The sequence below is a fragment of the Phocoena sinus genome, chromosome 19, assembly GCF_008692025.1.
Source record: "Phocoena sinus isolate mPhoSin1 chromosome 19, mPhoSin1.pri, whole genome shotgun sequence".
Lineage (NCBI taxonomy): Eukaryota > Metazoa > Chordata > Mammalia > Artiodactyla > Phocoenidae > Phocoena > Phocoena sinus.
In genome coordinates this window covers 12608815-12634795 of record NC_045781.1, presented here as the reverse complement: position 1 = coordinate 12634795, position 25981 = coordinate 12608815, and the positions used below count along the sequence as shown (strand labels likewise).

The 25981-nt window shown below is 55.6% G+C and overlaps 4 protein-coding genes and 1 non-coding gene across 13 annotated transcripts in view; 3 read left to right on the top strand and 2 right to left on the bottom strand.

The window, feature by feature from the left end:
- The window catches only part of SAMD4B (sterile alpha motif domain containing 4B), a 36520-nt gene extending 32269 nt beyond the window's left edge, over positions 1-4251 (top strand). For 6 of the 7 annotated variants that reach the window (XM_032612333.1, XM_032612337.1, XM_032612334.1 and 3 more), the window contains 4 exons: positions 194-392; positions 582-705; positions 2494-2577; positions 2788-4193. In XM_032612333.1, coding sequence (XP_032468224.1) covers positions 194-392; positions 582-705; positions 2494-2577; positions 2788-2816 — 436 coding nt within the window. In that variant the 3' untranslated portion in view covers positions 2817-4193. Of the gene's footprint in view, positions 1-193; positions 393-581; positions 706-2493; positions 2578-2787 lie in introns of all 7 variants that reach the window. The other variant, XM_032612339.1, reaches the window with a different exon arrangement.
- Positions 4252-5161: 910 nt separating this feature from the next.
- Positions 5162-10143, bottom strand: PAF1 (PAF1 homolog, Paf1/RNA polymerase II complex component). Of its 3 annotated transcripts, none has more exons than XM_032612342.1 (14): positions 9843-10143; positions 9259-9288; positions 9068-9160; positions 8634-8755; positions 8474-8540; positions 8285-8386; positions 8097-8202; positions 7931-7999; positions 7743-7846; positions 7536-7652; positions 7310-7438; positions 5986-6091; positions 5783-5873; positions 5162-5704 (listed from the first exon to the last, which is right to left on the bottom strand). In XM_032612342.1, exons 1-14 carry the CDS (start codon positions 9887-9889, stop codon positions 5307-5309), a joined length of 1581 nt encoding a protein of 526 aa, XP_032468233.1. In that variant the 5' UTR covers positions 9890-10143; the 3' UTR covers positions 5162-5306. The 3 variants fall into 3 exon arrangements, with proteins under 3 accessions (XP_032468233.1, XP_032468232.1, XP_032468231.1); XM_032612341.1 differs by having other exon boundaries at positions 5167-5704; positions 9259-9309; XM_032612340.1 differs by having other exon boundaries at positions 5167-5873.
- Positions 10144-10388: 245 nt separating this feature from the next.
- On the top strand, positions 10389-13717 carry MED29 (mediator complex subunit 29). The gene is made up of 4 exons (XM_032612343.1): positions 10389-10644; positions 11192-11250; positions 11528-11612; positions 13414-13717. Exons 1-4 carry the CDS (start codon positions 10429-10431, stop codon positions 13654-13656), a joined length of 603 nt encoding a protein of 200 aa, XP_032468234.1. The 5' UTR covers positions 10389-10428; the 3' UTR covers positions 13657-13717.
- A 6603-nt stretch (positions 13718-20320) lies between these two features.
- Positions 20321-22912, top strand: ZFP36 (ZFP36 ring finger protein). The gene is made up of 2 exons (XM_032614275.1): positions 20321-20455; positions 21269-22912. Exons 1-2 carry the CDS (start codon positions 20432-20434, stop codon positions 22220-22222), a joined length of 978 nt encoding a protein of 325 aa, XP_032470166.1. The 5' UTR covers positions 20321-20431; the 3' UTR covers positions 22223-22912.
- A 2953-nt stretch (positions 22913-25865) lies between these two features.
- Positions 25866-25958, bottom strand: TRNAI-UAU. Its single transcript is given in 2 exon segments — positions 25866-25901; positions 25921-25958. It is a non-coding gene; the product is annotated as a tRNA-Ile (tRNA).
- Positions 25959-25981: the final 23 nt, after the last annotated feature.

Sequence of the window (25981 nt, the reverse complement as noted above, 5' to 3'; positions counted from 1 at the left end):
TCTCCATCCTGGGAGTACCCTTGGGGCAGGAGGAGACGATGTACAGAGCAGGGCCTTGCACAGGGAATCCCTGCTCAGAGCAGATCTGTGTTCTGTCTACCCATGGGGGCTGCCGGGGGCGGGGGGCGGTGAGGAAGAGGTGAACAGATGGGCCCCATCCACCTAAACTGACACCCTGCCTTCTCTCTCACAGCTGGGCATTCGGCTCCAACTCACTCCCCATAGCTGGCTCTGTGGGGATGGGGGTGGCCCGGCGGACCCAGCGGCAGTTCCCAATGCCTCCCCGGGCCCTTCCGCCTGGCAGAATGGGCCTTCTGAGCCCCTCGGGCATTGGGGGCATCTCCCCTCGACATGCCCTCACCAGCCCCAGCCTTGGGGGCCAGGGCCGACAGGTGAGCCAGCTGGAAGCAAAGGACCTGGCACTTCTGGGGTTGGGGTGGTGGTGCCTGAGATATGTGTCCATATCTCTGTGTCTGGGCCCAGCGTAGAGGGGAGGGGACGACTCTGCCAGCTCCACCGCTTCTGGGTCTGGGCCTCTTCCCCGCTCACCCACTGCTTTCTCTCTCCCATGCCACATGCAGAACCTGTGGTTCGCCAACCCTGGAGGCAGCAACAGCATGCCCAGCCAGAGCCGCAGCTCTGTGCAGCGGACCCACTCGCTCCCGGTCCACTCGTCCCCCCAGGCCGTTCTCATGTTCCCTCCAGGTACAGTGCCCACCCTTACGACTCGGCCTCAACAGCACCCTTAGCTGGCCTTTCTTTTCTCTTCTGGGTCTTGTACACACTATCCCTTGCATGTGTTCTGTCTCTCTGTCTTTCTGTCTTTCTCCCCCTCCCTGTCATCTTCTCTCACTCCTCATTCCCACCCCCCCATCTCTCTCTCTCTCCCTCCCTGTGTCATAATCTTAGTGTTCATACTGGTCTCTGTCCCCGTCTTCTTCGAGAATCATTAAGTACTCAGTTTGGAAGGGTGGAGGGGATGAGACAGTCACAGCAGCCAGGTGTCTATAGAAGGGAGTCCTGCCTATCAGTCCACTGGCATTCTTTCAGGAGCCAGGTGACCAAGCAGGAACCAGTAGACTTCAGCTCTTGGAATGGGTTCTACACTAAAGGGTGGAAGGTCTGTCTTCCCCTCTGCTCACAGATCAGCCTAGAGATGGGAGATTAGAATGAGGGCAAAGTGGGCAAAAGGGAGGTTAGAGAAGCGCTAGCCCTGCCTTGCTCAGTAAGTCAGGGGTGACTCCCTATGCCAGGCCTGCTGCTGGGCACTGAGGCTGCAGAAGCAGATAAGGCTGGTTTGGAAAGGGCTGCCTCTAGAGAGAGCTCAGATTTGCCTGTGACCCTAAACTCTTCATGTCACAAATAGCCAAATCAATAGGGATTCTTTATGAGATTATGCGAACTGCCATCTGTGGGAGGCAGGAGACCCCATTTGTCCCATTCATTCTAGCACAGGGCTTGGCACATGGTAGGCATCTGTAAATGCTATTAAATGACTGGGTGGATGAATTACAGGAGTAAAAAATGAGAAGAGTTCTTTTCACCAGTATGCCGTGTGCTAGACTGTGTCAGACAGCTTTTCTGCACTGTTGAATGAAATCCTCCCAACTGCACATGTGAAGGCCCTCATATTATTTTCATCTTATTAGTCATGAATCTGAGTCTCAGAGAGGTGATTTGCCCAAGGTCAAAAATTTTTTTTATTAAGGAGAGACAGTTAGATGGTCTGACATGGCTCATGGGTTCAGAAGGGAGGTCGTGAGAGGTGAGGCCGGAGCGCAAAAGAGCAGGGTCTTCTAAACCCAGGTAGAAAGCTTAGAGTTCCTCTGGAAGCAGTGAGGAGCCCAGGAAGGGTTTTAAGCAGTGGGTGGTGTCAGGTCTGCCCAGGGACCTGGTGGGCTCTTGCCCAGGTTCCAGAACAGGAGGCCCTTTGAGAGACTGTATGAAGACCAGCCCCCATGGCTGCTGTCCAGATTTGCCGTGCCTGCTAGGCCTTCCCCAACAGCATCCTGACAGAGGAGCAAGTCCAAGTGGGAGGGAACGGCTCTAATTAAGCCTCCGCACCAAGTACAGAGCAAGTCATCAGTCAGGGAGCACGGGGCTGCCCAGTGCTCAGGGCAGATGCCCTCACTGTGCCCAAGGGAACGTGTAGTGTGTCCAAAATAGTCGTGGCCTCCAAGCAGCTCCCCCAGCTTTACATTACTTCCTGTCAGCCTTTCTCTGTGTTGCCAAGCCTCTGCCCTTGCCATCATCACCTCTGCCTGCTTAGTGGCACTCCCAGGCCTGTCCTTCAACTCCGCCCAGTCATACCTTCCATCCAAGTGTGTGCGTGTCTTACATTCTCTGTGTCTCTGTCTCTTGCCTTTACTTTCCCTTCCTCCCTTTCCCTCTCGCCCCCCTCAGCCTCTGCCTCATGCCAGCCTTTGTCTTCATGACTCTACCTTTCACCCCAGTCTAGTTCTTACTGCTTCCATTCTCCTGTCTCCCACCCAGACTGCCCGGTCCCTGGGCCTGACCTGGAGATCAATCCCACTCTGGAGTCTCTGTGTCTGAGCATGACAGAACACGCCTTGGGTGGTGAGCATTTCCTCTTTCCCTGACCCAGCTCCCACCTACCCACCAGCGTCTCCACCTCTGAACTGAGCAACTCAGAGTCATCCTGAGGGGTCCCCAGGGGAGGCCGGACTCCAGGGAGGGCCCGACTGGGATGACAGGCTACCTGAGCACCTTTTCTTGGGCCTCCCGCCAGCTCCTGACCTTCCTCCCTTCCTCCCTTTCTTACCACAGATGGGACAGACAAAACCTCCACCATCTGACAGGACCCACAGCCCAGCGCACCCATAGGCTCCCCGGGCGGCGGGCGGGGGCCAACCCCCAACGGGCTTCTCCGCGACAGCGAGAGGGTGGGCTGGCTCAGCTATACATTCTAATATTTTTCTACTCTCTCACCCTTTTAACTTTTGTTTAACATTGGCACACGCCTTCCTCACTCCCAGGCCCGTCGAGGGATCTCTGCTGAGGCCCAGGGAGGTAGGGGGCAGCCAGGATAAAGGGGGCAGGGACTAGCCAGCCTGCCTGCCCCCTCCTTCCCTCCTTCATCCCCCACCTGGCCCCGTCCCACCCCTGCCTCCTCCAGACTGCCGGCCACCTGCCCCTCCCAAGGAAACAGTCTCCCCCAGAGACTCACTGACCCACTATCTTGTGGGGCCTGCTCAGAACCATCTGACATTTGGGGAGAGATGAGTGAGGTAGATAATCTGCTCTCCCGAACGTTATTTGAGAGGAGCTGAGGAGATAAAGGCGGGTGAGGAGCGTGTCTGTCTTGGCGCACTGTCTCTCTCCCTCCCCCCCCCCCCCCCCCCCCCGCCCCCCTCACCTCCTTGCCGCCTCCTTCTTCCCCATTCCCATCATTCCCCAAGGACAGGAGCCACTCTCCTCTCACTCACCTCCTTTTGCCCCGTTTATCAGAGGTTCTCTGCAATTAATTTCTTAGGCCTATTTAAGATACATATTTATATAGTTCTTAACGGTTTTTCTCTCTGATCATTCCCTCTCATTTTTAGAATCCCCAGGCCTCTCTCTGAGCCAAGAAAGTGGCAGGGGGAGCCTGAATTTTACGAGGGGAGAGGGCAGAGCCCTCTCCTCCAGACCCCTCTAGCCCTTCCCCACTTGCCCCCAGCCCTGGCTCCCCAGATGCAGAGGTTGAAGGCTGGGAGCCAGGGCAGCCAGTGAGGTCAGGAAGTCTGTTGCCTTAACGTCTCCTTCCCCCACCGAAACAAACCCTTCTCCACTCCCAGGTCTGGTTGCTGAAAGACTTGGGGGTAAGGAATAAGGGAAAGGGGATGGTTTTTGGTTTCTTTCCCCGCCCCCATCCCCTTTTCTTTCACCCTTATCCCACCCCCCATTCTGTCATGACCTCACTTAAGTGGAACACTATATCATAAGCCAGAGATTCGTCCCAGTCCCAGAGTCATACAGACCCTCTGATCCCTGTTCCTCCTGAGGGGTTGTGCTGGGGCCCAGGTGGAGGGAGGGGATTTGGGGGTTCAGGCTGTAGGGAAGCCAGGGTCCTCTATTCCAACCCCTTATCCCCCTCAACCGGCCCCCCCCATTGGGACATTCTCAAGCTTTTCACACCGAAAAGGAAAAAATGTTATTTTTAGATACATTTTATGAATAACTTTTGTTATGAATATGGCTGGTAACCATTGTGTATGTTATTAAAGATACAAAATGTTGGGAAAAAAAAAACCAAAAAAAAAAAAAATTTTAAAACCACCACCCTCCCTGCACTCACCCATCCCCCAGACCTTCTTGCCTCTGCTCTCCTGGTCTGGACCTCCCTCAACTCTGAGCCCAGGGAGAGGGAGGAAGCCAGGGGGTGGGGTGGCCCTGGGGACCTGCTCTAGGTCCCCACCTCCTCTCCCAGTGCCGGGCTGGGTAGGGTGTCAGGTTTATTTATGTACCTCTTGCACACTCATCAACCTATGCAAGTCCCCCACCCCGGCCCCTCCATGTTTCTGTGCCTTTGCTCATTCCCCTCCAACTCCCAGGGCTTCTCCAATCCTCTCCGAGCCCGGGGAAGTGGGATGGACAGGGGCCACCTCGTTTTGGAATCAGCAGGGTGTTCCTCTTAGAGACCCTCACCTCTTCCCAGCCAGTCCTGTCTTGTTCACTACCCATCAGGGTGAGCTGGGTCTTCCTGGCCCTGGGAGGCGGTGAGGGACACCCCCATACACCGTGGGAGGCAAGTGTTGCCCCCCTCCCCCCACCTGTCAGCAGAGTGTGCAGGACGCAGGCGGCCCCACTCTGATGGGCAGGACCCTGATCCACTCCCGACCCTCCCCGGCCCCTGCCCCTCCACCATGATTTCACTCTCCCTTCTATTCCCAGCCCCACCGGCAGAATCAGCTTTGAGTAACTGTACAGTTTTTCTCGCTGTTGGAGAAGACTTATTTGTTGGAGTTTCACTTGTTTAATGGTCTGGGCTTATTTTGGAAAAAAAAAACAAACAAACAAACAAAAAGGATTCTGACCTTTGTTATGCTACATTTCATGAAAAACCTAGTGGCCCTGCCTTTGTGGCCTTTGCTTCTGTGCCTTAAGCACCAGGAGTGCGGGGGTGGGGGTGGGGGGCAGGCGAATGAGACCATGGTGCCTGGAGGGTAAGTAAAGAGAAGCTGGCTTTATTAACAGCAGAGGTTTGGAGGAGAGGGAAACAAAGCAAAAGGCTCACAAAGAGACCATTTGAAAAGTGCCTTCCTGCACGAAATAACTATCTGCACCAGCCCTGAAGGCCCTGGGACTCAGTCACTGTCACTTTCAGCTTCACTGGAATCAGAAGCTGCGGCTTCACTGCCATCCTCCTGAGCAGAGTGCTCGCTGCCACTGGGGAAGGGGCTGGCGCTCCGGCTCCGCTGGCCACCCCCATCGCTGCCACTGTCTGAATCATTGTCACTGCCGTGGGCCCGTCCTCTGTCCTCATCATCAGAGTCAGCATCGTCCTCCGAATCAGCATCACTGCCGAAGATCTCCTCTTTGTCCCTGGCAGCCCGGGCCTCATCCTCACTGCTTTCATCCTCACCGCTGCCACTCTTGTCACTCGCCTCGTCCCTGTCACCCTCCTCCCGTTCACTCTCACTGCCTGAGCGCTCATCCTCGCTGCCTTCCTTCTCACTGCTGCTGCCCTTCTCTCGTTCCTCATCTGTGAAGGAGCAAGAAGCAGTAAGACCCAGTTCCCCACCCTCCCAGGGCTCCCAGAGTTTGGCCCATCCAGCTTTACCTGAGCCCCCAGCTTCTTTCTCTTCCGTCTCCATTTCCTCCTCTTCTTCCTCCTCGGGTTCGTGGTTCTCCAGCTGGGCCTTCCGTGCCTCCTGGAAGCAGCAGGGTTGAGGGGAAGGGGAGGGTGTTCTATCTGGTTCCTGCCCCACTCCTCACGAACCACCACCCTCCCCATGGGCGCCCTGGGTCAGTGGTGCTTGTTACCTGGGCTTCTAGTTCCTTCTCATTCATGTCCCGGTGTTTGACCACAAGCAGGGCATTGGTACCCGACTGAACCCCAGCCTTGGCTCGGCGCTTACTCAGGCGGACCCTGCGGTGGTGGAGTTGGGGGAGGGGTGTGTGAGATTCAGTTAAGGACCCCCTTGGGGAATCTGGTCTAATATGGTTCTTATCCATCCTTACTCATCTATGCTTAGCCTAGAGCAGACCAGAATAAATACAGACTGAATAAAGGAGACTAAACTTGGGGGTAAGGGACGGGCGGCATGACAGCCATCAGGATAGCAGTTTGGTTGCCCTACACTTTATATGTGTGTATATGTATGCCCTGTACACATACACATAAACGTATAAAGAACGAGACTTTAATGTGAACTAGATACCAACACTTTAAAAGAACATAATCTGGATTTCTGGCTTTTGGAAAATAAGATTCTGTGACCCCCCCCCCAGGCCTTTGTTGCCTGCCCGCCACCCCCCACCCCCACCCCAAGCATAGCGGCAAATGGGTTGCTGTGCTGGGTCACAGTGCCCCTTGGAGGTTGCCAAGAGCTCCAGGTCACCCAGCCCCCAGCAGCCCACTGTGCCTTTTAGATTTTGTGTGTGTGTGTGTGTGTGCGCGGTATGCGGGCCTCTCACTGTTGTGGCTTCTCCCATTGTGGAGCACGGGCTCCGGATGCGCAGGCTCAGCGGCCATGGCTCACGGGCCCAGCCGCTCCGCGGCATGTGGGATCTTCCCGGACCGGGGCACGAACCCATGTCCCCTGCATCGGCAGGCGGACTCTCAACCACTGTGCCACCAGGGAAGCCCCCTTTTAGATTTTTTTGCCTTAATGGGATCAGAATTTGGATCTCTCCTTTAAATAGAAACTCCAGGTCACACTTTCCCAACCTTACACCAAGGGTCCCAACACAGCAGTAAACTTCTAACCATCAGGGAAGTCTGGGGGGTCATGTTTTTTGAACTTGGGTATCTAGCGCTTCATTTAAAACATTCATGCTAATTTTATGTATTACTCCATACTTTAGCTATGTTTACTCTTACACGAAGTCTCTTATTAGTATCAGTAAACTTGGTAGTCCTACTCTACGTAAAAGCTCTAAAAATCTCCAGTGTTAAGTAAAGATTTTTTCTGGGTTCTTGTGTTAGAACCAGGTCCAGCCCACATGCATGAACAGGCTTCTGCTCTTACAAATGCACATGGCAAATCTTTAGGTATAAATGACCTCCAAGGTGGCTCTTGCATACCCCAGGGTACTGAAGTACAAGCCCAGGGTAATCTGAGTGAGGTAGGGCTGTGCTGAGTACCTGGTCTCCAACTCATTGTAGTATACCCCATCACCCTCTCGGAAGATGAAGAAGTAGTTCTCCTCGTAGCCCTTGCTAGCCTTGTTCTTCACATTCCAGTTGTACTCCCGAGCAATCTTGTAGTCGTATCTGAGGATAAAGGGGATAGGGTCAGCCCCATTTCTTCCCTGTGAGGGAGAAAAGGAGACACTTATCGATACCCAAAACCTAACCCCAACCCACGCACACGTCATCTGGTGCATAATCCATCTCCTCTTCCTGGTCCCGTTTTCGTTTCTTCAGTGTTTCTTCCACAGGCAGGAAGTAAGCCACAAATTGGTTCCCTTCCTCATCCATCATGCCCCTGGTTGGGGGAAGAGGAGGAGCAGTTAAGAGTGAGTGAGGAGAAAGAGACAATAAGAAGCAGGCCAAGGTGGACAGCAGGGCCACTTACCTGATCATGGCCTGAGACATCATCTCCAATGCAGCTGCACCACTTGTGTCCTTGGGGGCAGGGTCTGAATCAAAGATTACCTGAGCGCAAGGGTTGATCCACATCTGGGAGATGGAGGGCACTGGAGTTAGACTGGGACAGGCAGAGATGGCAGGCTATCCCTCTCTGCCCCCTGCCCTGGATCTGACCTTAAAATCTGGAAAGACAGGCATGACCTCCACTGGTGTCACTCGGGGCTTGCTGTAATGCTGGGAGATCTGGCAGAGGCAAAAACAGGGTGAGAAGGAGTACAAAGTTCTCTGGAACCACACCTTTGTCTGCCTCCCCCCCAGCCAATCCCAGTGCCTCAATTACGGATTTCTGGGCATCCTCAAAAGTCTTCTCAATAGCTGTGATCTGGCTATCCCTGTCTTTGTATATTTCTTCCTCAGTGAACTGCTGCTTCACAGAAACCCCAATCCTAGGGAGGAAGAAAAAGGCCTTTAGAGGCCACTGGATATACCTGAATGCTCCACCTTCCCTCCCTACCCACCACAACTTACTTAACCTCAGGCTTCTCATTGGAAATGCCGTAACGATTGAACTCGGTGGAGATGTACTCTGTCTTCCGCATCCATGGCACCACCTTTGCATGCTGCTGGGATCTGGGGCGGGAGAATCGGGCACCTCAGGACCCCACTACCTTCCTCCCATCAGAGCCAGTCCTGAGTCCCCACTCAGCACCCCCTCACCTCTTGGAGCTGGTAGGGGCCTGAATCTCCTCTTCCAAAAGCTTCTCATCAGCTGGATCTAGGAGTACTAGAAGAGAGCAAGGTGAGAGAAGGACTATGACGGAGGACCACAGCCAGCCCTCGCTAGCCTAGGGCAGGCCCTCCCTGTCTCCCAACACACCATTGGGGTCGATGCGGTAGGTATCAGGGTTGATGAGGTCAATGGTAACTCCCAGGTCTGGCTCAGTCAGGAGATCATGTTTGTGCTGTTTCTCCAAGGAAGTCGCTTTGTACTGGACGAACCTGGGTGGGGAAACATGCCCAGTATGGTTGCCTAATTCCAGGCTTATCCCTCACATCCCTGCTTCCCAGAGGCTAAGCTCCTCCAGGGAGGAACTCGGAATGAAATGTCCCCCATGTTGGAGTCAGCAGGCGAGCAGCTCTCGAAGAGACTCGGACACTGCTTGCTTCTTTACTTAAATATTTACGGGGCACCTACTATTATGTGCTAGCTACTGTTGTATGCCTGAACAGTCAACAAGAGAAGCAGTCCTTGCCCTCAAGGAACTCATATTCTAAGTGAGGCGTTTCCCTAACCCCCATGCGCAGTCTCACCTGTTCTGGTCGAAGGGATAGGTGATGAACTTGGGGTCGAAGGGGATGTCAGGGAGGCTATTGCAGTACTTGACTCGGCAGACCACTCCAGACCTGGGAACACAGTGGCTCAAAACCCAGCCCCTGATGCCCCACCTCTGTTCGCAACCCCCATTGGCCCACCCGTCCTAAGAAAACACAGTGGAGCTCACCTCTCAGGCAGAGTCCGGTGAGAATTGGGCCTGGTGGGTAAAAGAGAGACACTGACAAAAGATGGAAAGAAAGGGATTGACAGGAGAGCAAAGGGGGTTTTTCCAAGCTTTTAAAAGGGAAGGAGAGAGTGACAAACGCTAATTCCTCTTGGAAGGGGTGTCCCAAGTGCTCTAATGAGAGTGTCACGTATTCCTTTCAGTGTCCCTAAAGGCTTTAATGAATGAAGCCAAGTGCTCAATCCCTTTTGAAGGAGATGTGTTCAAGTACTTTAATAAAAGTCACATGCTCAATTGTTTTTGGGAAAAGGGGTCTCCAAACGTTTGACTGGAAGAATAAAAACTCAATCCCTTCTGGGTAAAGTCCCCAAGAGCTTAATTCCAGAACTCCACGGCAGGGAAAGAGGGGGGCAACACGCCTTCTGAGACCCGCCCCCGTGAGCGGGTGAGCGCTCCGTGACGTCACGGGCTGACATGGGGGGGGGCTGGTGAGGTTGTAGGCTGACAACTGGGCTCGACCCTCCCACCTAGCCGATGCCTACCCAAACGTAAAGAAAAACAGTACAGTCAGGCGCCGTATTGCCTACCTGTGGCCATCCTCGCGCTGGGCCTGGGTCTGGATAGTGGGCGCCATGGCGACGACGCGAGATAAGTCCTGACAAGAGCCTCTAAAAGGCGTGCCGACTTCGGCGCACGCCCAGTCCGAGGCAGGGCTCGGGTGGACACCGCTCTCCTCAGGGATAGGGTCGGAGTGAGGTGGGCTGGTGAGAAGAGTTCCAGCAACACTGGAGTACTACGTAGTACTCAGGTAAGCCCGCAAACAACGCCAGGGACTGACTCACAGCTCCAGAACACCAACTGCCGCCAGTGCTCTGAGGACCGCAGGTCGCCTCAGGCGGCGACGCCTTCTGGGAAATAGAGTCTGATTGGAACCACACCCGGATTGGCGAGCGTCTGGGCAAAGGGCGGAGCGAGGCAATGTGATTGGTGAATCGGTATCTCAGTCTAGACGTCGGATTTGAGGGTCGAGTTGGAGGGTGGGTTCTTTCCCCCCATTGGTTAAGTTCTCTGGGAGGCGGAGCTAACCAGCACACGGGGCCTAGAGACCAAGACGCTAAAAAGAAACCGGGAAGACGCGCTCCTGACGCACTTCCCGCCCGCGAAGCGAGAAAGATGGCTGCATCCCAGCAGCAGGCTTCCGCGGCTTCCTCTGCCGCTAGTGTGTCAGGTCCGGGTTCGGCCGGTGGCTCGGGTCCCCAGCAGCAGCCACAACCACCAACACAGCTTGTGGGACCTGCCCAGAGCGGGCTTTTGCAGCAACAGCAACAGGACTTCGATCCTGTGCAGCGTTATAAGATGCTCATCCCGCAGCTGAAGGAAAGTCTGCAGGTGATTGGTCGGGAGATTTGGCTCTCTGACACCACGGGGGCGGGCGGAGGGACTATTTAGTCAGGGAGAGAGCAAAAGGAGCGTTAGGCAGGGGAGAGGAATGAGACTTGATCTTCTTCGTGAGGCCAAAGCGAAGCTCTGTGGATTGACAGTGTGAGGTGGGATCAGGGCGAATCTTGAGCTTGAGACTGACTGGAATTCGAGGGGGAGGGAATTTAAAGGAGAAACTTAGCTCTGGTCGTTAAAGCCTGAGGAAAGGACTGGCCTGTACAGAGACTGACCGTGACTGGTGGGTGAGGGAGGACTCTGAGGTATGTCCGGGAGGGTATTGGCGAGAACCCCAGGTGAGAGCGAGCCTCTGGGAAAAGACAGGTGGTTATTGCTATAGAGGAATGGAAGCCGGGGTTACTCTGGAGTGACAGGAGGGTAAGTGCCAAGTGAAGAGGAGGCCTGAGATTGGGTGTATCTTAAGGAAGAGTGTAGATCTACCAAAAGTGTCACCTCTTCTCTTTCTCCGTCTGCTGCACCTCTTTTTTTTTTTCTTTAGACCTTGATGAAGGTTGCAGCCCAGAACTTGATTCAGAACACTAACATTGACAATGGACAGTGAGTACTCCTCTTTCTCCAGGCTGTCCTAACTCCATCCTAGTCTTAGAAACTCATCCCCCTTGCACCACACCCACCCCACTTTTCTCTTATGTTCAAGCCTGGCTCCCTAGCGCCTGACCTTGCCCTTTTTGCCCCTTCTTCTATTAACTGTCCCCTAGGCCCTGCCTCGGGTCTCCTGGGCCTAAACCTGGTTTTCTGATGGATACTTGGTTGGGTAGTCACTTAGTCCCAGAGATTGGAAATACATTCCGCACCTTCTTCTCCCGGACTGTAGGAAGAGCAGCGATGGACCCATTCAGCGCTTTGACAAGTGTCTGGAGGAGTTCTACGCACTCTGTGACCAGCTAGAGCTCTGCCTGGTAAGGGGGTCTCCTAGCCACCGGGTGACCACAACCCTGCCTCAGTTCCTGGTGCTTCAGGAACCTTCATTCAGTCAATCGACACATGCTCACTGAGCACCTCCTGCGGCCCAGACCTGTGCTGATGCTGCAGCTGATGCTGGGGGCACAATATTGCCCAATCCTTGCCCCTCACAGAGCTTCCAGTTCAGTGGGGTGACAAATATATCCTCAAACACTGACAGCTCAGAGTAGTCAGGGCTCTGATGGGAAAAGCTCAGGCCATGGAGGGCTCTGAAGGGGGAAGCATAGACAGAAGGCTCAGGGCTGGAGTCGTGGAGGCACAGGCAGAGGGGGCAGGATTAAAATGAGGGAAGCTCAGGGGGCTGTGGAAGTCCAGAGAAGGCACCTGACCCTGCCTAGGGCAGGTTTAGGGAGGAAGTGGCTCAGGGTAGACTACTGGTGGAGAGCATATCTGAGCGGAGGCTGGAACAAAAATGGAAGAAGGGCAGGAGTTGAGAGGAGGGCAAGTGTCTCAGAGCACAGCCTTTGGAGTCAGACGGACCACCAATCTCTACCTCTGAGCCTTGGGTTTCTCCTTTGGAAAATGGATTTTTGGGAAGGACTCAGCAAGATCTTGCATATAAAGCACTTAACCTGGTACTGGACACATGGCAAACGTTTCCTCATTGTCATCGTTATTTTGAACTGGACTTTGAAGGAAAAGTCAGTCTGAGGAGCCTCGTAGTGGCAGAAAGGTATCCCAGCCAGACGGAACAGCTTCTGCTTTAAGTTCCCTTTAGGAACATCATGAAATTCAGTCTGGCTGAGGTGGGGTAGGCGTTGGTGCTTGTTGCATTTTGAATATAGCCTGGAGGGTGCTGGGGAGCCATGGAGGGTTTCAAGCAGGGAAGGACGTGGACCCATTTGCTTTTTTAGGAATATGCCTCTCTGGCTGCCACATGAGGGATGGGTGCAAGGGGCTGAGAGTGGAGGCTGGGAGCCCATGGCAGGATCCAGGAGGGCCAGGTTCCACCAGAGCAGGGTCCTGAGGAAGTGGGAAAGGGCAGGTGGGAGAGATACTCAGAAGGCTTTGTGCACAGGGCCATGGGACTGACGGGCTGGGGGAGGAGCCTCCAAGATGAGGCCCGGGGCTCTAGTTGGAATGGTAGGGCCGTCCCTGAGACAGGGACCCAGGAAGGAGAGTGGTCTGGGGGGCAGAGTATGGGAACTCTGGAATTTTAGGGGAGGCTGGGTGCACAGAAGTGGTGTCATCAGTACAGAGGTCGGAACAGTAGTGTGTGTGAGTGAGACAACCCCTAGAGGGCATGAGAATGAGAGGAGGAGAAGGGATACGGGAATTACCACATTTAAGGCTTAGATAGATTAAAAAGCATCTAGAAGGACCAGCCAGAGAAGTAGGAGGAAAACCAGGAGGAGCAGGTGCCGCCAGAGAAGCTAGTGCCAATGCCAAGCCTAGGGTCAGGACAGTCACAACAATAGTAGTTGACATTCATCAACTAGCACTTAAGTTAACTTGCCAGGACCTGTGCCTGTGTCTCTTGCACGCTGCTCTCACCATTCTCACCTTATTAGATAGTAGAAGTAGTTATTAAACCCATTTTCCAAAGGAGGAAACAGACGCAGAGAGGAGCAGCCGCATGTCTGAGGTCACCCAGCGAGTGGCAGGGCCAGGCTCTGACCCCAAGACCCCCAGGATTCCAGAGGCTAAAAAGGCTACCCCAGGCTGGCCCTTGGGGTGGGGTTGGCAGTACCCGGAGTGAAGGCTGATGCCACACCTTGCTTGCCTGCCTGCCCACAGCGCCTGGCCCATGAGTGCCTGTCACAGAGTTGCGACAGTGCCAAGCACTCTCCGACACTGGTGCCCACAGCCACCAAGCCCGACGCCGTCCAGCCTGACAGCCTGCCCTATCCGCAATACCTGGCGGTCATCAAAGCCCAGATTGCCTGTGCCAAGGACATTCACACTGCCCTGCTGGACTGCGCCAACAAGGTCACAGGCAAGACGCCTGCACCGCCTACGGGCCCGGGGGGCGCCCTGTGAGCTGGCAGGGCTGGGAGCGGGGCTGGCAGTGGTGGAGGGAATGAAGAGTGGCCTCAAAGCAGCTGTGTCTCTGACTTTTCTTCCTGCCTGCGCACTGCGGCTGGCGCCAGCAGGGGGCAACAGAGGCCAGCAGGGAGCACCCAGGGCGGGGCCTGGCCTCTGCGGGCTGCCTTCTCTCTTCCCTGGCTGAGGGTGGACTTTGGATTGTGCCTGTTGGTGACCTCTTCCAGGGGCTCTCCCCCAACCTGGCCTGGCTCTGGAACCCTGACTGGGTCCCTCTCCCTCAATCCTTCCTTGATTCTGTCCCAGTTTGGGGGTGGTCTCTGTGCCTGCTCCTTTTTCTAGCTGTTCCTCTGAGCGTCTTGTGTCATTCGATCTCTTTGTCCCCATCTCCCTGTCTCTGACCATCTCTCTCCCAGTGCCCCTTTGCTGTCTTCTGCCCCCAGCTCCTAACTGGGACTCTGTGCAGGGGGCCAGAATGGAAGCCAGAACCCCTGGCTTACCTGGGGCTAGAAGGAGCTTCATTTCCAGGGACCACAGTCACATCCAGGGATCCCCAGCACCTCCCATGTCAGCTCAACCCCCAGTCTGTTTGACCCAGGAAAGAGGAAGTGGAGGGGTCTAGGCCCTGACCTCAGCATGCCCGATCGGGGAGCAACCCAGCCCACCACCCCCCGTACCCGGGGTCTGCGTCAGCAGCACTCAAACGAGGGGCGTTGTGCAATCTGCGGTGAAGCCTGGCCCAGTTGGATGCCTGGGTCCCTGTATTTTTAGCCCCAAAGGAGAAGTGAAAAGGCCCCAGCAGGGGTGAATCATCAGTCCTGGGGAAGAAGACAGGCGCCTGGGCCCCAGCTCCGGGAAGCAGACCTTGGGGAGGGGGCTTCAGGGAGGGAGTGCCCCACCAGGCTTCCCCATGGCCTTCAGGCCTGGGCAAGTACAGGGTGGAGCTACCAGCCCAGGCCCAGCTGGTGGGTGTGAAAGGCTCAAGTGACTCAGCCTGGTTGGGGGACTGACCCACCCAAAACCTTCTGTACCCTGGTTCCCATGGCACCGCCCAGAGGCCTCCTGTCCTGGACTCCACATCTGTGAGGAAAACCCGGGACCATGGAGACCTGCGATTCACCCAGAGCCTGCAACTCTGTGTGTGTGTGTGTGTGTCTGTGTGTACACACATCCCAGAAGTTCCTTCCCTTTCTCCCTGACCTTCCTTGAAGTGCCAGGCACATAGGGGCAAGCTCCAGGCAGGGCAGCAGAACTCTTGGACACTAGCTGAAGCTGCGGCCCATAGGTAGAATTTCTTCTGAAAGGAAGCCACAGCTCTGCCCATTTATCTGACTGAATCAGCCCCCACCCCCCCATGTGACTCCCCAGATCTAATAGGATAATCTACTTAAAGTCAACTGATTATAGACTTTAATCACATCTACAAAATACGTTCACTGCATCATCTAGACTAGTTTGATTAAATAACGGGACTGTAGCCTAGCCAAGTTGACACATAAAACTGACCGTCATAACCTTGTCCTTGTCAATATGGCACCCATACACATCTCCTTAACCATACGTAAGGTCCAAATAAATACAAAAACAAAGTTATATTTCCACCTAACATGATGCAATTATCTGAGTACAGCACACTTTCCCCAGAAGAGCCCAGTGCCTTCCAGCCTGTGGGCACACACCACATACTGGTAGAGATGTGTCAGTGCACAGGCCCACACACTCAGAATGAAGTACAGCTGGCCCTGTGAGGCAGCATCAACACAACATCACACACAGATGGGGGCGTGACATCCCAGCAGCCCTGACGTGGGGCCCAGCAGTGCCTAAAACCATACCCAGGGCGACTGCGGAGACACCTGGCGGGCAGTGAGATGATGGATGCACAGTTCACACAGCCACGCTGTGGAAATTGTGCCCCCGGAAGTGGAGTTCATTCAACACACATTTGCTGAGCATCTATTTTGGGCCAAGCCCTATACAGTGTGAACCAAAGATCCCTGCCTTGCTGGAGCTGATATTCTAGTGACAGTTAAGTGTGATAAAGTAAAACACAGTATGTCAGGTAATGAGAAATTCCAAGAAGGAAAATAAAGCAGAGAAGTGAGATCAGAAGTGGAGAGAGATAATAGGAGGAAAAGTAAAGTATTTGGGAGTAAGTAACACAAGATTTGCGTATGGGGGCTTCCCTGGTGGCGCAGTGGTTGAGAGTCCGCCTGCCGATGCAGGGGACACAGGTTCGTGCCCTAGTCCGGGAAGAGCCTACATGCCACGGAGCGGCTGGGCCCGTGAGCCGTGGCCACTGGGCCTGCGCGTCCGGAGGCTGTGCTCCGCGACGGGAGAGGCCACAACAGTGAGAGGCCCATGTACCGCAAAAAAAAAAAAAAAAGATTTGCATATGGAAAATTATGTTACTTTATTGGAAAACATGAGAGTTTAGGTTGGGTAGTGGTTCACATGTATTAATGTGATCTGTAAATAGATGTTACATGTATTTATTATTTGTTAAATAGATGACAAGGTTATTTTTAAACCTGTTAAAGTCCTTGACCCAGGTCATGAAGGCCTCACTGAGAAGGTAGTACTGGAGTGAACTTGAAGGAAAGGGAATAAGTTTTGGACATTCCAGGGAGAGGAAACAGTAAGTGCAGAGGCCCTGCCTGAGGCAGAAATGTGATGGTGTGTTGGTGGAATAATGTGGAAGCCGGGGCCACGGTGAAGAGGCAGGGATAGGAGAGGACCTTAGTGAAGGTTCTTAGTGGATTATTAAACCCAGAGGGAGACTGTACAGCCTCGTGCACAACCGCCCACTCCAGGGAAGCATGCATATGAGATGCACAGCCACACAGGGCAAAACAGACCATGGCAAAACACAGGCGCACATGACACCCCTCTTCCTTAGCAGAGAATGGCATAACCCACCATCCTACAATCATGGTGTCCCTGGCGTCTCCATCCTGGGGGCAGTCCCACAAACAGACTCAAGGAACAATCCAACTATGTGAATATACAAACAACCCTCTAACCACCCCTTAACCCCGCTATCTCCTACCCCATCTCAGACTTTGCCCATCACAGGCTGACTCAGCCCTGCCCTCAGCTCAATATTATCAAAAGCAGCGGAGGCTGGATTTAGATAATGCTTCTCAGGTTCGAGTGTGCGTGCGTGTTTTCCTCTGCTCTGCCCACGGAGGCCTGTGTGAACCGCAGGAGTGGGCCAGCTGCCCTCCCCATCATGTGCGCTTGTAGACGTCAGGAACCAAAGTTCAGTTTCACTGCCCTGTGACTGAGCCACAGAGGAACTGCTTCCAGACACTGGCCTCCTGGTGCTTTCAGCTACACCCCAAGGACACAGACACAGGAACACTATTCACACACCTGATGATCACACACACACAGCTGCAGGCGCCCTGCACACAGCCACAGCTGCCTACAGCCACGCACATGCTCCCACACACCCTCAGCTCCCAAGCTGTGTGCTCACAGAGCCTCATCACACCTGAGGACAGACAGCGACTCTCGCCAGCCTCCCTCAAAGAGTTACAATCACTCAGTCACTACAGAGCCCAAGGTGTTTCAGAGCTACACACAGATGTGCAGGGAGGTATGTAAGTCACACGTTCTCACGGATGCCACCTCAAAGACAGTTACAGCTGAGTACACACTTCCTCCCCCATAGATGGTGAGAGTAAATACAGTCTGGTCAGAAACACGCAGGCATAGGCGGTTTCCCGCATTTATTCTCACAGCCATACGTTCCAGGTGGGTTGTAAGGACACAGCGTTGACACAGGAAAGTGGGCGCACTTGTGTCCCACACCTAATTGCCCAACTGCACATCCAGGCGCGCCAGGGCAGCCCCACCTCGCACCTACAGCTTACACGCGGTCCACACGCCGCAGGTCCCGCGCAGCCAAGCACACTGCCAGCCCGCGTCGGCCGCACCCACTCCCGCCCAGTCAATCACGCCTGGGGCGCACAAGGCACACGTGCCGGCGCGTACACTGTCCCCAGCTCGCCCGCGCACTCTGGCCGGCTCTCACACCCCCGCGTTTCCCGTCCCCGCTTGTTTTTCTGGAAACTGCTCAACGTTCCCCTCCCCCTAGGCCGGAAGCGCTCGCCGTATTTTTAGCCTCTCTGGTTTCCGCCCCTTTCCCCCTCGGTCTGCCCGCCCAGGACCTGGCCCCCTTGCGACCCACGGGGGACCCCGGCCGTCCCCTTCCCCACCGTCATTCCAGAGGGGATTCCCGGCCTTAGCTGGTGCCACGGATTTTCCCGCTGGCTACGTGGGGAGCGGGGCGGAGCCCTGCCCTGAACTTCCTCCTGGGCTGGGACGCCTGAGGCCTGGACGGGAGGTGGGGGGGGGGGGGGTGAGGGGGGTGAGGGGGGGATGGGAGCCAGACTCCTAAACCGTTGGGAGAGGGGCCTCGGGGCTCGGACTCCTGTGTTTGAGCTCGAGGGTAGCTGGGGGCCTGGACTCCTGGGTCTGGTGAAGGAAGGGGCTGGTGGCCGTGTCTCCTGGGTCTGAGCGAGGAGGTGGCTTGGAAACCCGGACTCCTGGATCTGAGCAAGGAGGGGCGGAGGCCCGGGCTCTTAGGACCCCCGCCCCCGTCAGTGTTTCCAGGGGTAGTCTGTTCTTCATCGCGCAAAGCCCCCTCTAGCCTCTTCGAGAGTCGCCCAGTCCGAAGCGTCCCGGCTCTCGGGCCGATGACTCAGCAGTTGGGAGAGGGGAGGGGGTCAGCTTGACTCAGGGATGGGAAATGCTCCTTGTCTCCAGGGAATCGAAACTGGTATCCCTCCTCCAGGATCGCGGCCAGAGCCGAGCCGGACACCGGGGACCCCAGGGTGCCTCCCACCTCTCGTTTTACCGCCGCCTTAGTCCCACTAGCCGCACAGGGATTTGGAGCCCAACCGGGTGGCGGGTGCCAGGCACCTCCCCTTTCCCCCTTTTCCCGTAGCCCTCAAGCGTCTGTTTACAGGCGACAGAAACCCTGGTTACAGAGAGGAACTCTGGCATCCATGCCTAGCCTCCTCGTCACGGCTTCCAGGAAGCCCCCCTCCCTCGCCCCGTGCGAGTGAGTCACAGGCTAGAGGGAGGCTGCAACCGTGCCAGAGCCGCCCGCAGCCGCCCAGCTCACGAGACCGGCCGGGAAGGCCCCTCGGCCCCAGAAAGCGCCGCACCAGGGATTCCCCCGTGCTCTGTCGGACGAGCAAGTCGGCGTGTCTAGCAGAATCTCCCCACCTCAATACAAGCCCGCAGCCTGCAGTCGCAACCTGCAAGAATGAACTTTCCACCATTATAACTGCACTCCGTGTCAACGGTTTATTTCTACCCCTGTGTTTTCACTCAGGGCAGCCAGCTAGCTCATCGAGACCTAGTTTAAAAATTAGTTTCTTCTCCATATCTTAAGAGAGCGTCACTCAGTGCAACCCCTTGACAATAAAAGACTTGCCAATAAGGGGAGTGATTTCTGCACATTTAGAGTTTTCTCAAGGTACAGCCCTTTATTAGAGACCCATCCGACCATCAGTTGGGGATGACCCATTTCTGCCATTCGAGACAGCTTTCCATCAAGGAAACCCACCACCATAATGAAAGATCTCCCCCTTTCCAATCTTGAGTTTTCTCTGAGCACAAACTCTTAACATAATTTAAGGCCCTGGTATTAGGCTGCTGCCATTTACTAAAGGAGGATAACTTGGCCTCTCTCTGCCAGGGTTTCCTGGTGTGTAAAATAGGCATAACAATACCTCTTTGAGTTAATGTGTGTAAATAAAGCACTTTCATGCAACAGTGCCTAGCCCAGAGGAAGCGATCAGAAGTGCCATTATCTGCGTGAGGGTGAGAAGACACAGAGGAATTGGGAAATTGGGAAAGGAGGCCCCTTTCCAGCCTCACCAGGTGTCCAGAACCACACCCACCCCCAACCCCCGTGAGTGGGGGCGGGGAGGGCGGTCCAGGTCTCCGGATCTGGGCTGTTTGAGAGCGAGACCGTGCCAGGCCGGCAGGTCTCAGAAGAGAATTCTCCACCAGGCCCGTGGGTCTCCTCTCTCCGTTTTGCTCCTGCGGAGTTCTGTCTGTGGATGCTTGTTTCTCCCAGTTTTCTCCCTTTTTCTCTGTTTCTTTATGTGACTCTCCCTCCCTCCCGCTTCCCGCTCTGAATTTGTCTCTCTGGTACTGTCTATATCTTGTCTTTTCAATCTGTGCCTCCCCACCTCGCCTCCTCTCCTTACCCTGTCTCTCTCTGTGCACGTCTCCCTGTGTGCGCAACTCCCCCCCGTGTGTGTGTCCCTGTGTTTTTCTCTTTGGTCTCTCCATTTCTGTCTCTTGCTCTCTGTGCGTCTCTCCCCGCCCCTGTCGGTCAGTCTCTCGATCGCACGCCCTCTCAGTCTCTGCCCTTGTCAATTCCCCCAGGAGCCCTGCCCCCACCTCCGTGCCAGTTCCCTTGTCCGCGCCTCAGTCTCCAGCCTTTGAAAACTGGGCCGACACCCCCCACCCCACGCACTCCCCGCGGTGTTGCGACCGCCCGCAGGCCCCCCTCAGGCGAGTCCCGGCGGGGAGCCGGGCGGATGGGGTCCGGTCCAGGGCTGGGCGGGCTGCGCCGGGGGCGCGCGTCCGGGAAGCGCCCCTCCTGGCCCCGCCCGCCCGGCCCAACTCCTCAAGGCCCCGCCCCCCTCTGGCTGGATAAAAGCGGCGGCTCTTCCACCACACCGCAGCCTGACTTCAGCGCTCCCACTTTCGGCCTGTACCTCAGCCTTCGGCCATCTGCGCCGCCATGGATCTCACCGCCATCTACGAGGTGAGCCCCCGCTGATCGGCACCCCGAGGTCCGCAATGCCTGACTCCCTTCTCAAACCAGGGCTCTCTAGCGCCACAAACTCCCGCCCGGGACCCCTGGCTCCTTTCTCAAACTGGAACTCCTTAGTGCTTCACACTTCGGCCCGGGGTCCCTGCCTCCCGTCTCAGACCAGTGTGATGCTCTGGAGGTGAAAATGGAGCCCGTGACTTTCTGGTCTCGGTCCAAACACGGGTGGGGTGGCCCTCGGAGATGGAAAGCTGGAGAACTTTTCTCGGACGGGGGCTGTCTGCAGGCGGAAATGACCCCCACACCTGGCTTACCCCTGGTAGTTGCTGAGGGTGCGGTTTTGCGCGGAGGCGTTTCTTGGGCTGGAGTCTCAGGGTGAGGGGGAGCCGACTTCTGTCTCTTCACTCCCTGACCCAGAAGACTCTGGCAACTCTAAAACCGAAGAGATCCGGACTCCTGGGTTAACTTTGCCCGCTCCTCCACTTGTGAAACTGGAGAACCTCAGACCCCTAGAGGCCCAGAAGCTGAAAATTGGAGGACAGCGGTGTGTCCTGACTTTAGAGCCCCTCTGATCCACCCGGGGGAGCCGGGATTCCTGGGTCCCTCGGGATAAGTTTCAATCGCGAATAAACCCAGAACCTCCAAATCGGGATCCTTGCGATCCGGAACCCATGTTTGTTTTCTGCGGACGGGTGGGGCTCAGTCTGGGAGCCCACAAACCGGACTGGCAAGCTCTTAGGTGCCCTGCAGCTGGGGCGGGGCGTCACCCTGCATTTTCGGTGTCTTGACCGATCCCTGTTCCCACAGACCCTCCAGTTGCTGAGCCCTGACCTGCCTTCCGACCACGGAGAGACTGAGTCCAGCTCGGCCTGGGCCTCCTCGGGACTCTGGAGCCTCGGCTCACCCGACTCCAGCTCGTCTGGGGTGGCTGCCCGCCTGCCTGGCCGCTCCACCAGCCTGGTGGAGGGTCGCAGCTGCGGCTGGGTGCCCCCACCCCCAGGCTTCGCGCCCCTGGCTCCCTGTCCAGGCCCTGAACTGTCGCCCTCACCCACCTCGCCTACTGTGACCCCCACCACCTCCTCCCGCTACAAGACCGAGCTATGTCGGACCTTCTCAGAAAGCGGGCGCTGCCGCTATGGGGCCAAGTGCCAGTTTGCCCACGGCCTGGGTGAGCTGCGCCAGGCCAGTCGCCACCCCAAGTACAAGACGGAACTGTGCCACAAGTTCTACCTCCAGGGCCGCTGCCCCTACGGCTCACGCTGCCACTTCATCCACAACCCCAGCGAGGACCTGGGTGCCTCCGGCCACCCCCACGTGCTGCGCCAGAGCATCAGCTTCTCAGGCCTGCCCTCAGGCCGCCGAACCTCGCCACCACCAGCAGGCCTAGCAGGCCTTTCCCTGTCCTCGTGTTCCTTCTCACTCTCCAGCTCCCCACCACCACCACCTGGGGACCTTCCACTTTCACCCTCTGCCTTCTCTGCTGCCCCAGGGACCCCGGTGGCCCGAAGGGACCCCACCCCAGCCTGTTGTCCTTCCTGCCGAAGGGCCACCCCCAGCAGCGTCTGGGGGCCCTTGGGTGGCTTGGCTCGGAGCCCCTCTGCGCACTCCCTGGGATCTGATCCTGACGAATATGCTAGCAGCGGCAGCAGCCTGGGGGGATCTGACTCGCCTGTCTTCGAGGCCGGGGTTTTTGGGCCACCCCAACCATCTGCAGCCCCCAGGAGACTCCCCATCTTCAATCGTATCTCCGTTTCGGAGTGACAAGTGACTGCCTAGTGCAGATTAGCTGGATCTTAAGGGGGGCCAGTTCTCTTATGCTGTGGGTTCCACAAGGGGTCCCAAGGCTGCGGGGGAACTGAGGGACTCTTAATCAAGTAGCTCCACCCCACCTTCCAAAGTGCATTAACTCACTCCCCTGACCCTACGCTGGGGCAGGTTCTCGGTGTGCAAGCTGTTCATGCTGTTGGGGGAAGGAGTGTTTTCTGGGGTCTTAAAAAAATGTAGCAAATTGGAGGCAGTGAGGCCTCTTTCACCTCTCCCCCGCCCAATGCTGTGAATAATAAGCCCCCGCTGACCCCTTCCAATTTTTTCTAGATCCTGAGGTTCCGGTGTCTGATGGTGACTGGATCCTCCCCTGAAGGGGAATCCTGGTGCTCAAATTTCCCTCCAAAAACAAGCAGCCAAAGCCGTTGCCAACCCCCTGCTCTCCCACCCACCCACGCCTTTGGGCCTTTTATTTATGACGACTTTATTTATTCTAATAGATTTTATAGTATTTATATATATTGGGTCGTCTGCTTCCCTTGTATTTTTCTTCCTCTTTTTTGTAATATTGGAAACGATGGACTAATTATTGTTATAAATATACTATAATATATGAAGTAATATATATCGTTAAAATTTTATTTTTTTTGGAATTTTTAAATAAATAAATCTGTGTGTAAACTGGAATCCTGGCTCTTCTGCGGTCTAGAGGTAGTGAGATGGGAGGGGAGGACGGTGTGGCCTTTTTTAGAAGCGGGATGAAATCAGCCGATAGCTCCTCCAAACCTCCCCGGAGCCGAGCCGCCAGCGGCCCTTACCTGGCAGGAAGTGACGTCACCTGGCCCGGCCATTCACCTGAGAGGGCGGAGCCAGGTGAGATCACCGGGTAGGAACCGGGAGAGCCAGTTCCCGGGGCGTGGGAGGCGCTCCCGTCCCGCCGGGATCCTTGACCCAGCTCTCGGCCGGGCGCGGGCGGGGACTGGATGTTTCCGTCCCCATGGGGCCGAGGGAGGAGGGCGGGGCGGAGTGGGGAGGACGGAATGTGCCGGGGCACGAGCCCAGGGCAAGCGAAGGAGGCCGGCGCGGCGGGTGGGGGAGGGGTCGTCCCGGAAGCCGGGGCGTCCTGGGGTCCCACCGCCCGGCCTTCCAGGATCGGAGAGTGTGGGGGACTCAGGCTTTCGGCATCTCGGCGGAGGCAGCTTGAAAGCCTTCAGGATTCTAGAATGTCAACACTGTGGAATCTCAGACTTGGTCTCTCGGCGACTTCTAGGCCCTGGGTGTCCCAGAACGTTTAGGAATCGCAGAACTGTAGCCTCTGGCTTTCCGGGCTCCTAGACCTTCGGAATTCCAGAATCTTGGCCTGTCGGGATTCGAGAAGTTCGGGATTGCGAGATCTCGACATTTCTGAGCCTTGGAAACTCGTGGTCTCGCGCCCCAGACGGGGTGGGGGTCGCGGCCGCGCCGGGACGGGGCGGGGCCCCCGGGAGAGCAGCGTCCTCGGACCATACAAGGCAAGAGGCGGCGGGAACCACACTGGGGCGGAGGAGCCCAGCGCCAGGAAGCCGCCTCGCGTCAGTGCCTGCGCTCCGCCCCCTTCCGTCGCGGCCTCCTACCCCTCTTCCCCCCGCCCCTCACTTCCCTCTCCTCTCCCTACCTCACCCCTTCTCCTCCCTCTCAGTTCCTCCTGCCCAGACCCTCCTGCGCCGACCTTCCCCTCCCCTTCTTCCCCCACCCTCCCCAGCTCTTCCCCTCCCCCACCACTCCTCTCCCCTTACCCTTTTTAATATCCTTACCTTCCAGCCGCCCATTCTCCGTCCTCTATCCCCTCCTCTCTTTCCTTCCAATTCCCCTCCTCCTCCCCCTTCTGGGCTCCTTTCCTTCTCTCTCCACCCATTCCTTCCCTGCCCACACTCTTCATCCCCTCTGTTCCACCTCCCTCCTCACCCCATTTCTCTTCACCCCATTCCCTCCTGCGAGTGTTCTCTTCCCCTCCCCTCCTCATGCCTCCTTGACTTCTCAGCCCTCCTTGGCCCTCTCCCCTCGCGCACTGGCAGGCCCTGACCTTTGATCTCCTCTTCCACGAAGCACCCCCGCCCCCGCGCCCCGTTTTGGGAAAGGGCTCAGGTCCCCATACTTGGAGAGGAGGTTTGGGAAAGAGAGAGAGAGAAACCCAGAAACCCAAAGACGTTGGAGAGGAAGAGCAAGCCACGCAGACATTCACAGGCACTGAAAGAACAAGAAGTAACACATCTCTGGTCCTTCCCTTTGCGAAAAACAGATTCTCTGCCCCTTGAAAACAAACGAACTAACAAACCCTCACTTGCAAAAATGGCACCTAACACCAGCTACCAGTGCCAAACACCTGAGAGTCATTCCTCTTGACTCTTTCCTCAACCCCACACCCCAATTCAATGTCAGTCCTGTCTGATTCACCTTCTAAAGAGAGATTACAATCCACCCTCCTGCCTCCTCCTCTGGCCCCCACCCTGGTTCTATCGGGCATCATCTCCCACCTGAATCATCATAGCAGCCCCTTCCTGGTCTCCTGGCCCAGGTCCCTACCCTCAGTCTCTTCCCCACTCCCCCACTGGGCAACCAGAGGGAAGCTGTCGTGACACCTGAGTCAGATCACATAAAAGCCAAAGTCTTAAGTCCTCACCAGCCTACACAGCCTGGCTCTCATCTTTGATCACTCTTGCTCTAGTCACTCTGGCTTCCAACAGTGCATTTGCCATACTTCAGCCACAGGGCCTTTGCACTTCTTGTTCCCTCTGCCTGGAATACTCCCCCAGGTATCCCAACAGCTTACTCCCCTTCTTCAGGTCTCTGCTCAAATGTTTCCTCAGTGAGATGGTCCCTGACTACTATTATTGCAACCCCCATCCTCCCTACTTTGCTGTATTTTTTCCAAGATGTTTACCACCACCTAACACATCAAATGTACTTAGATCTTATGTTTATAGCAATTTCCCTCCCCCGCTAGAATGTCAGATCCTCAGGGGCAGGGACTTTGACTTTGTCTTGTTCACTGCTGTATCACTCACACCTAAACCCTAAACAGGAACCAGTCACATAGTGGTCACAAGCTTCAGAATTTGTTGAAAAAAATAAATAAATCGATGCAGAAATGGGGAGAGAAAGAGAAAACTCCAAGACACACACACACACAAAATAGTAACTGTGTGAAGTAACGATGTTAATTAAACATTGTGGTAATTATTTCACAATTTATACGTATCTAAAATTATCTTGTACACCTTGGACTAATACAATGTTATACGGCGATTACATTTCAATAAAACTGGGGGGCGGTGGGGGGGCGGGAATCCAAGACAAAAAGATGGAGAAGGAGACAGTATCACATAGGCAGTTTGCTGAGGACCCACAGCCTGACACATCTACTGATTTGCAGACTCAAATTCCCAGGCATCTAAGAGGCAATACCACCCTCTGGTGACCAAGAGGAAAACGGCATCTCCCCACAACAGAAAACACTCCCTAACAGATCGTCACCAGAGTCCCAGGATTCCTCCCAGCTTAAAAATTCAGGAGACTGAAACGTTTATTCTTTTAAGTGATGTAGATGTTCGGGTTGATTAATAAGATGCATAAATTGACAAAAACCTGTTAGACTAAAAAGTGCTCCAGGTGAGGATCGAACTCACAACCTCGGCATCGCTCCGCTCGCACTGTTATATAAGTACCGCGCGCTAACCGATTGCGCCACTGGAGCTCTGGCCGCACCCATGCGCCGCG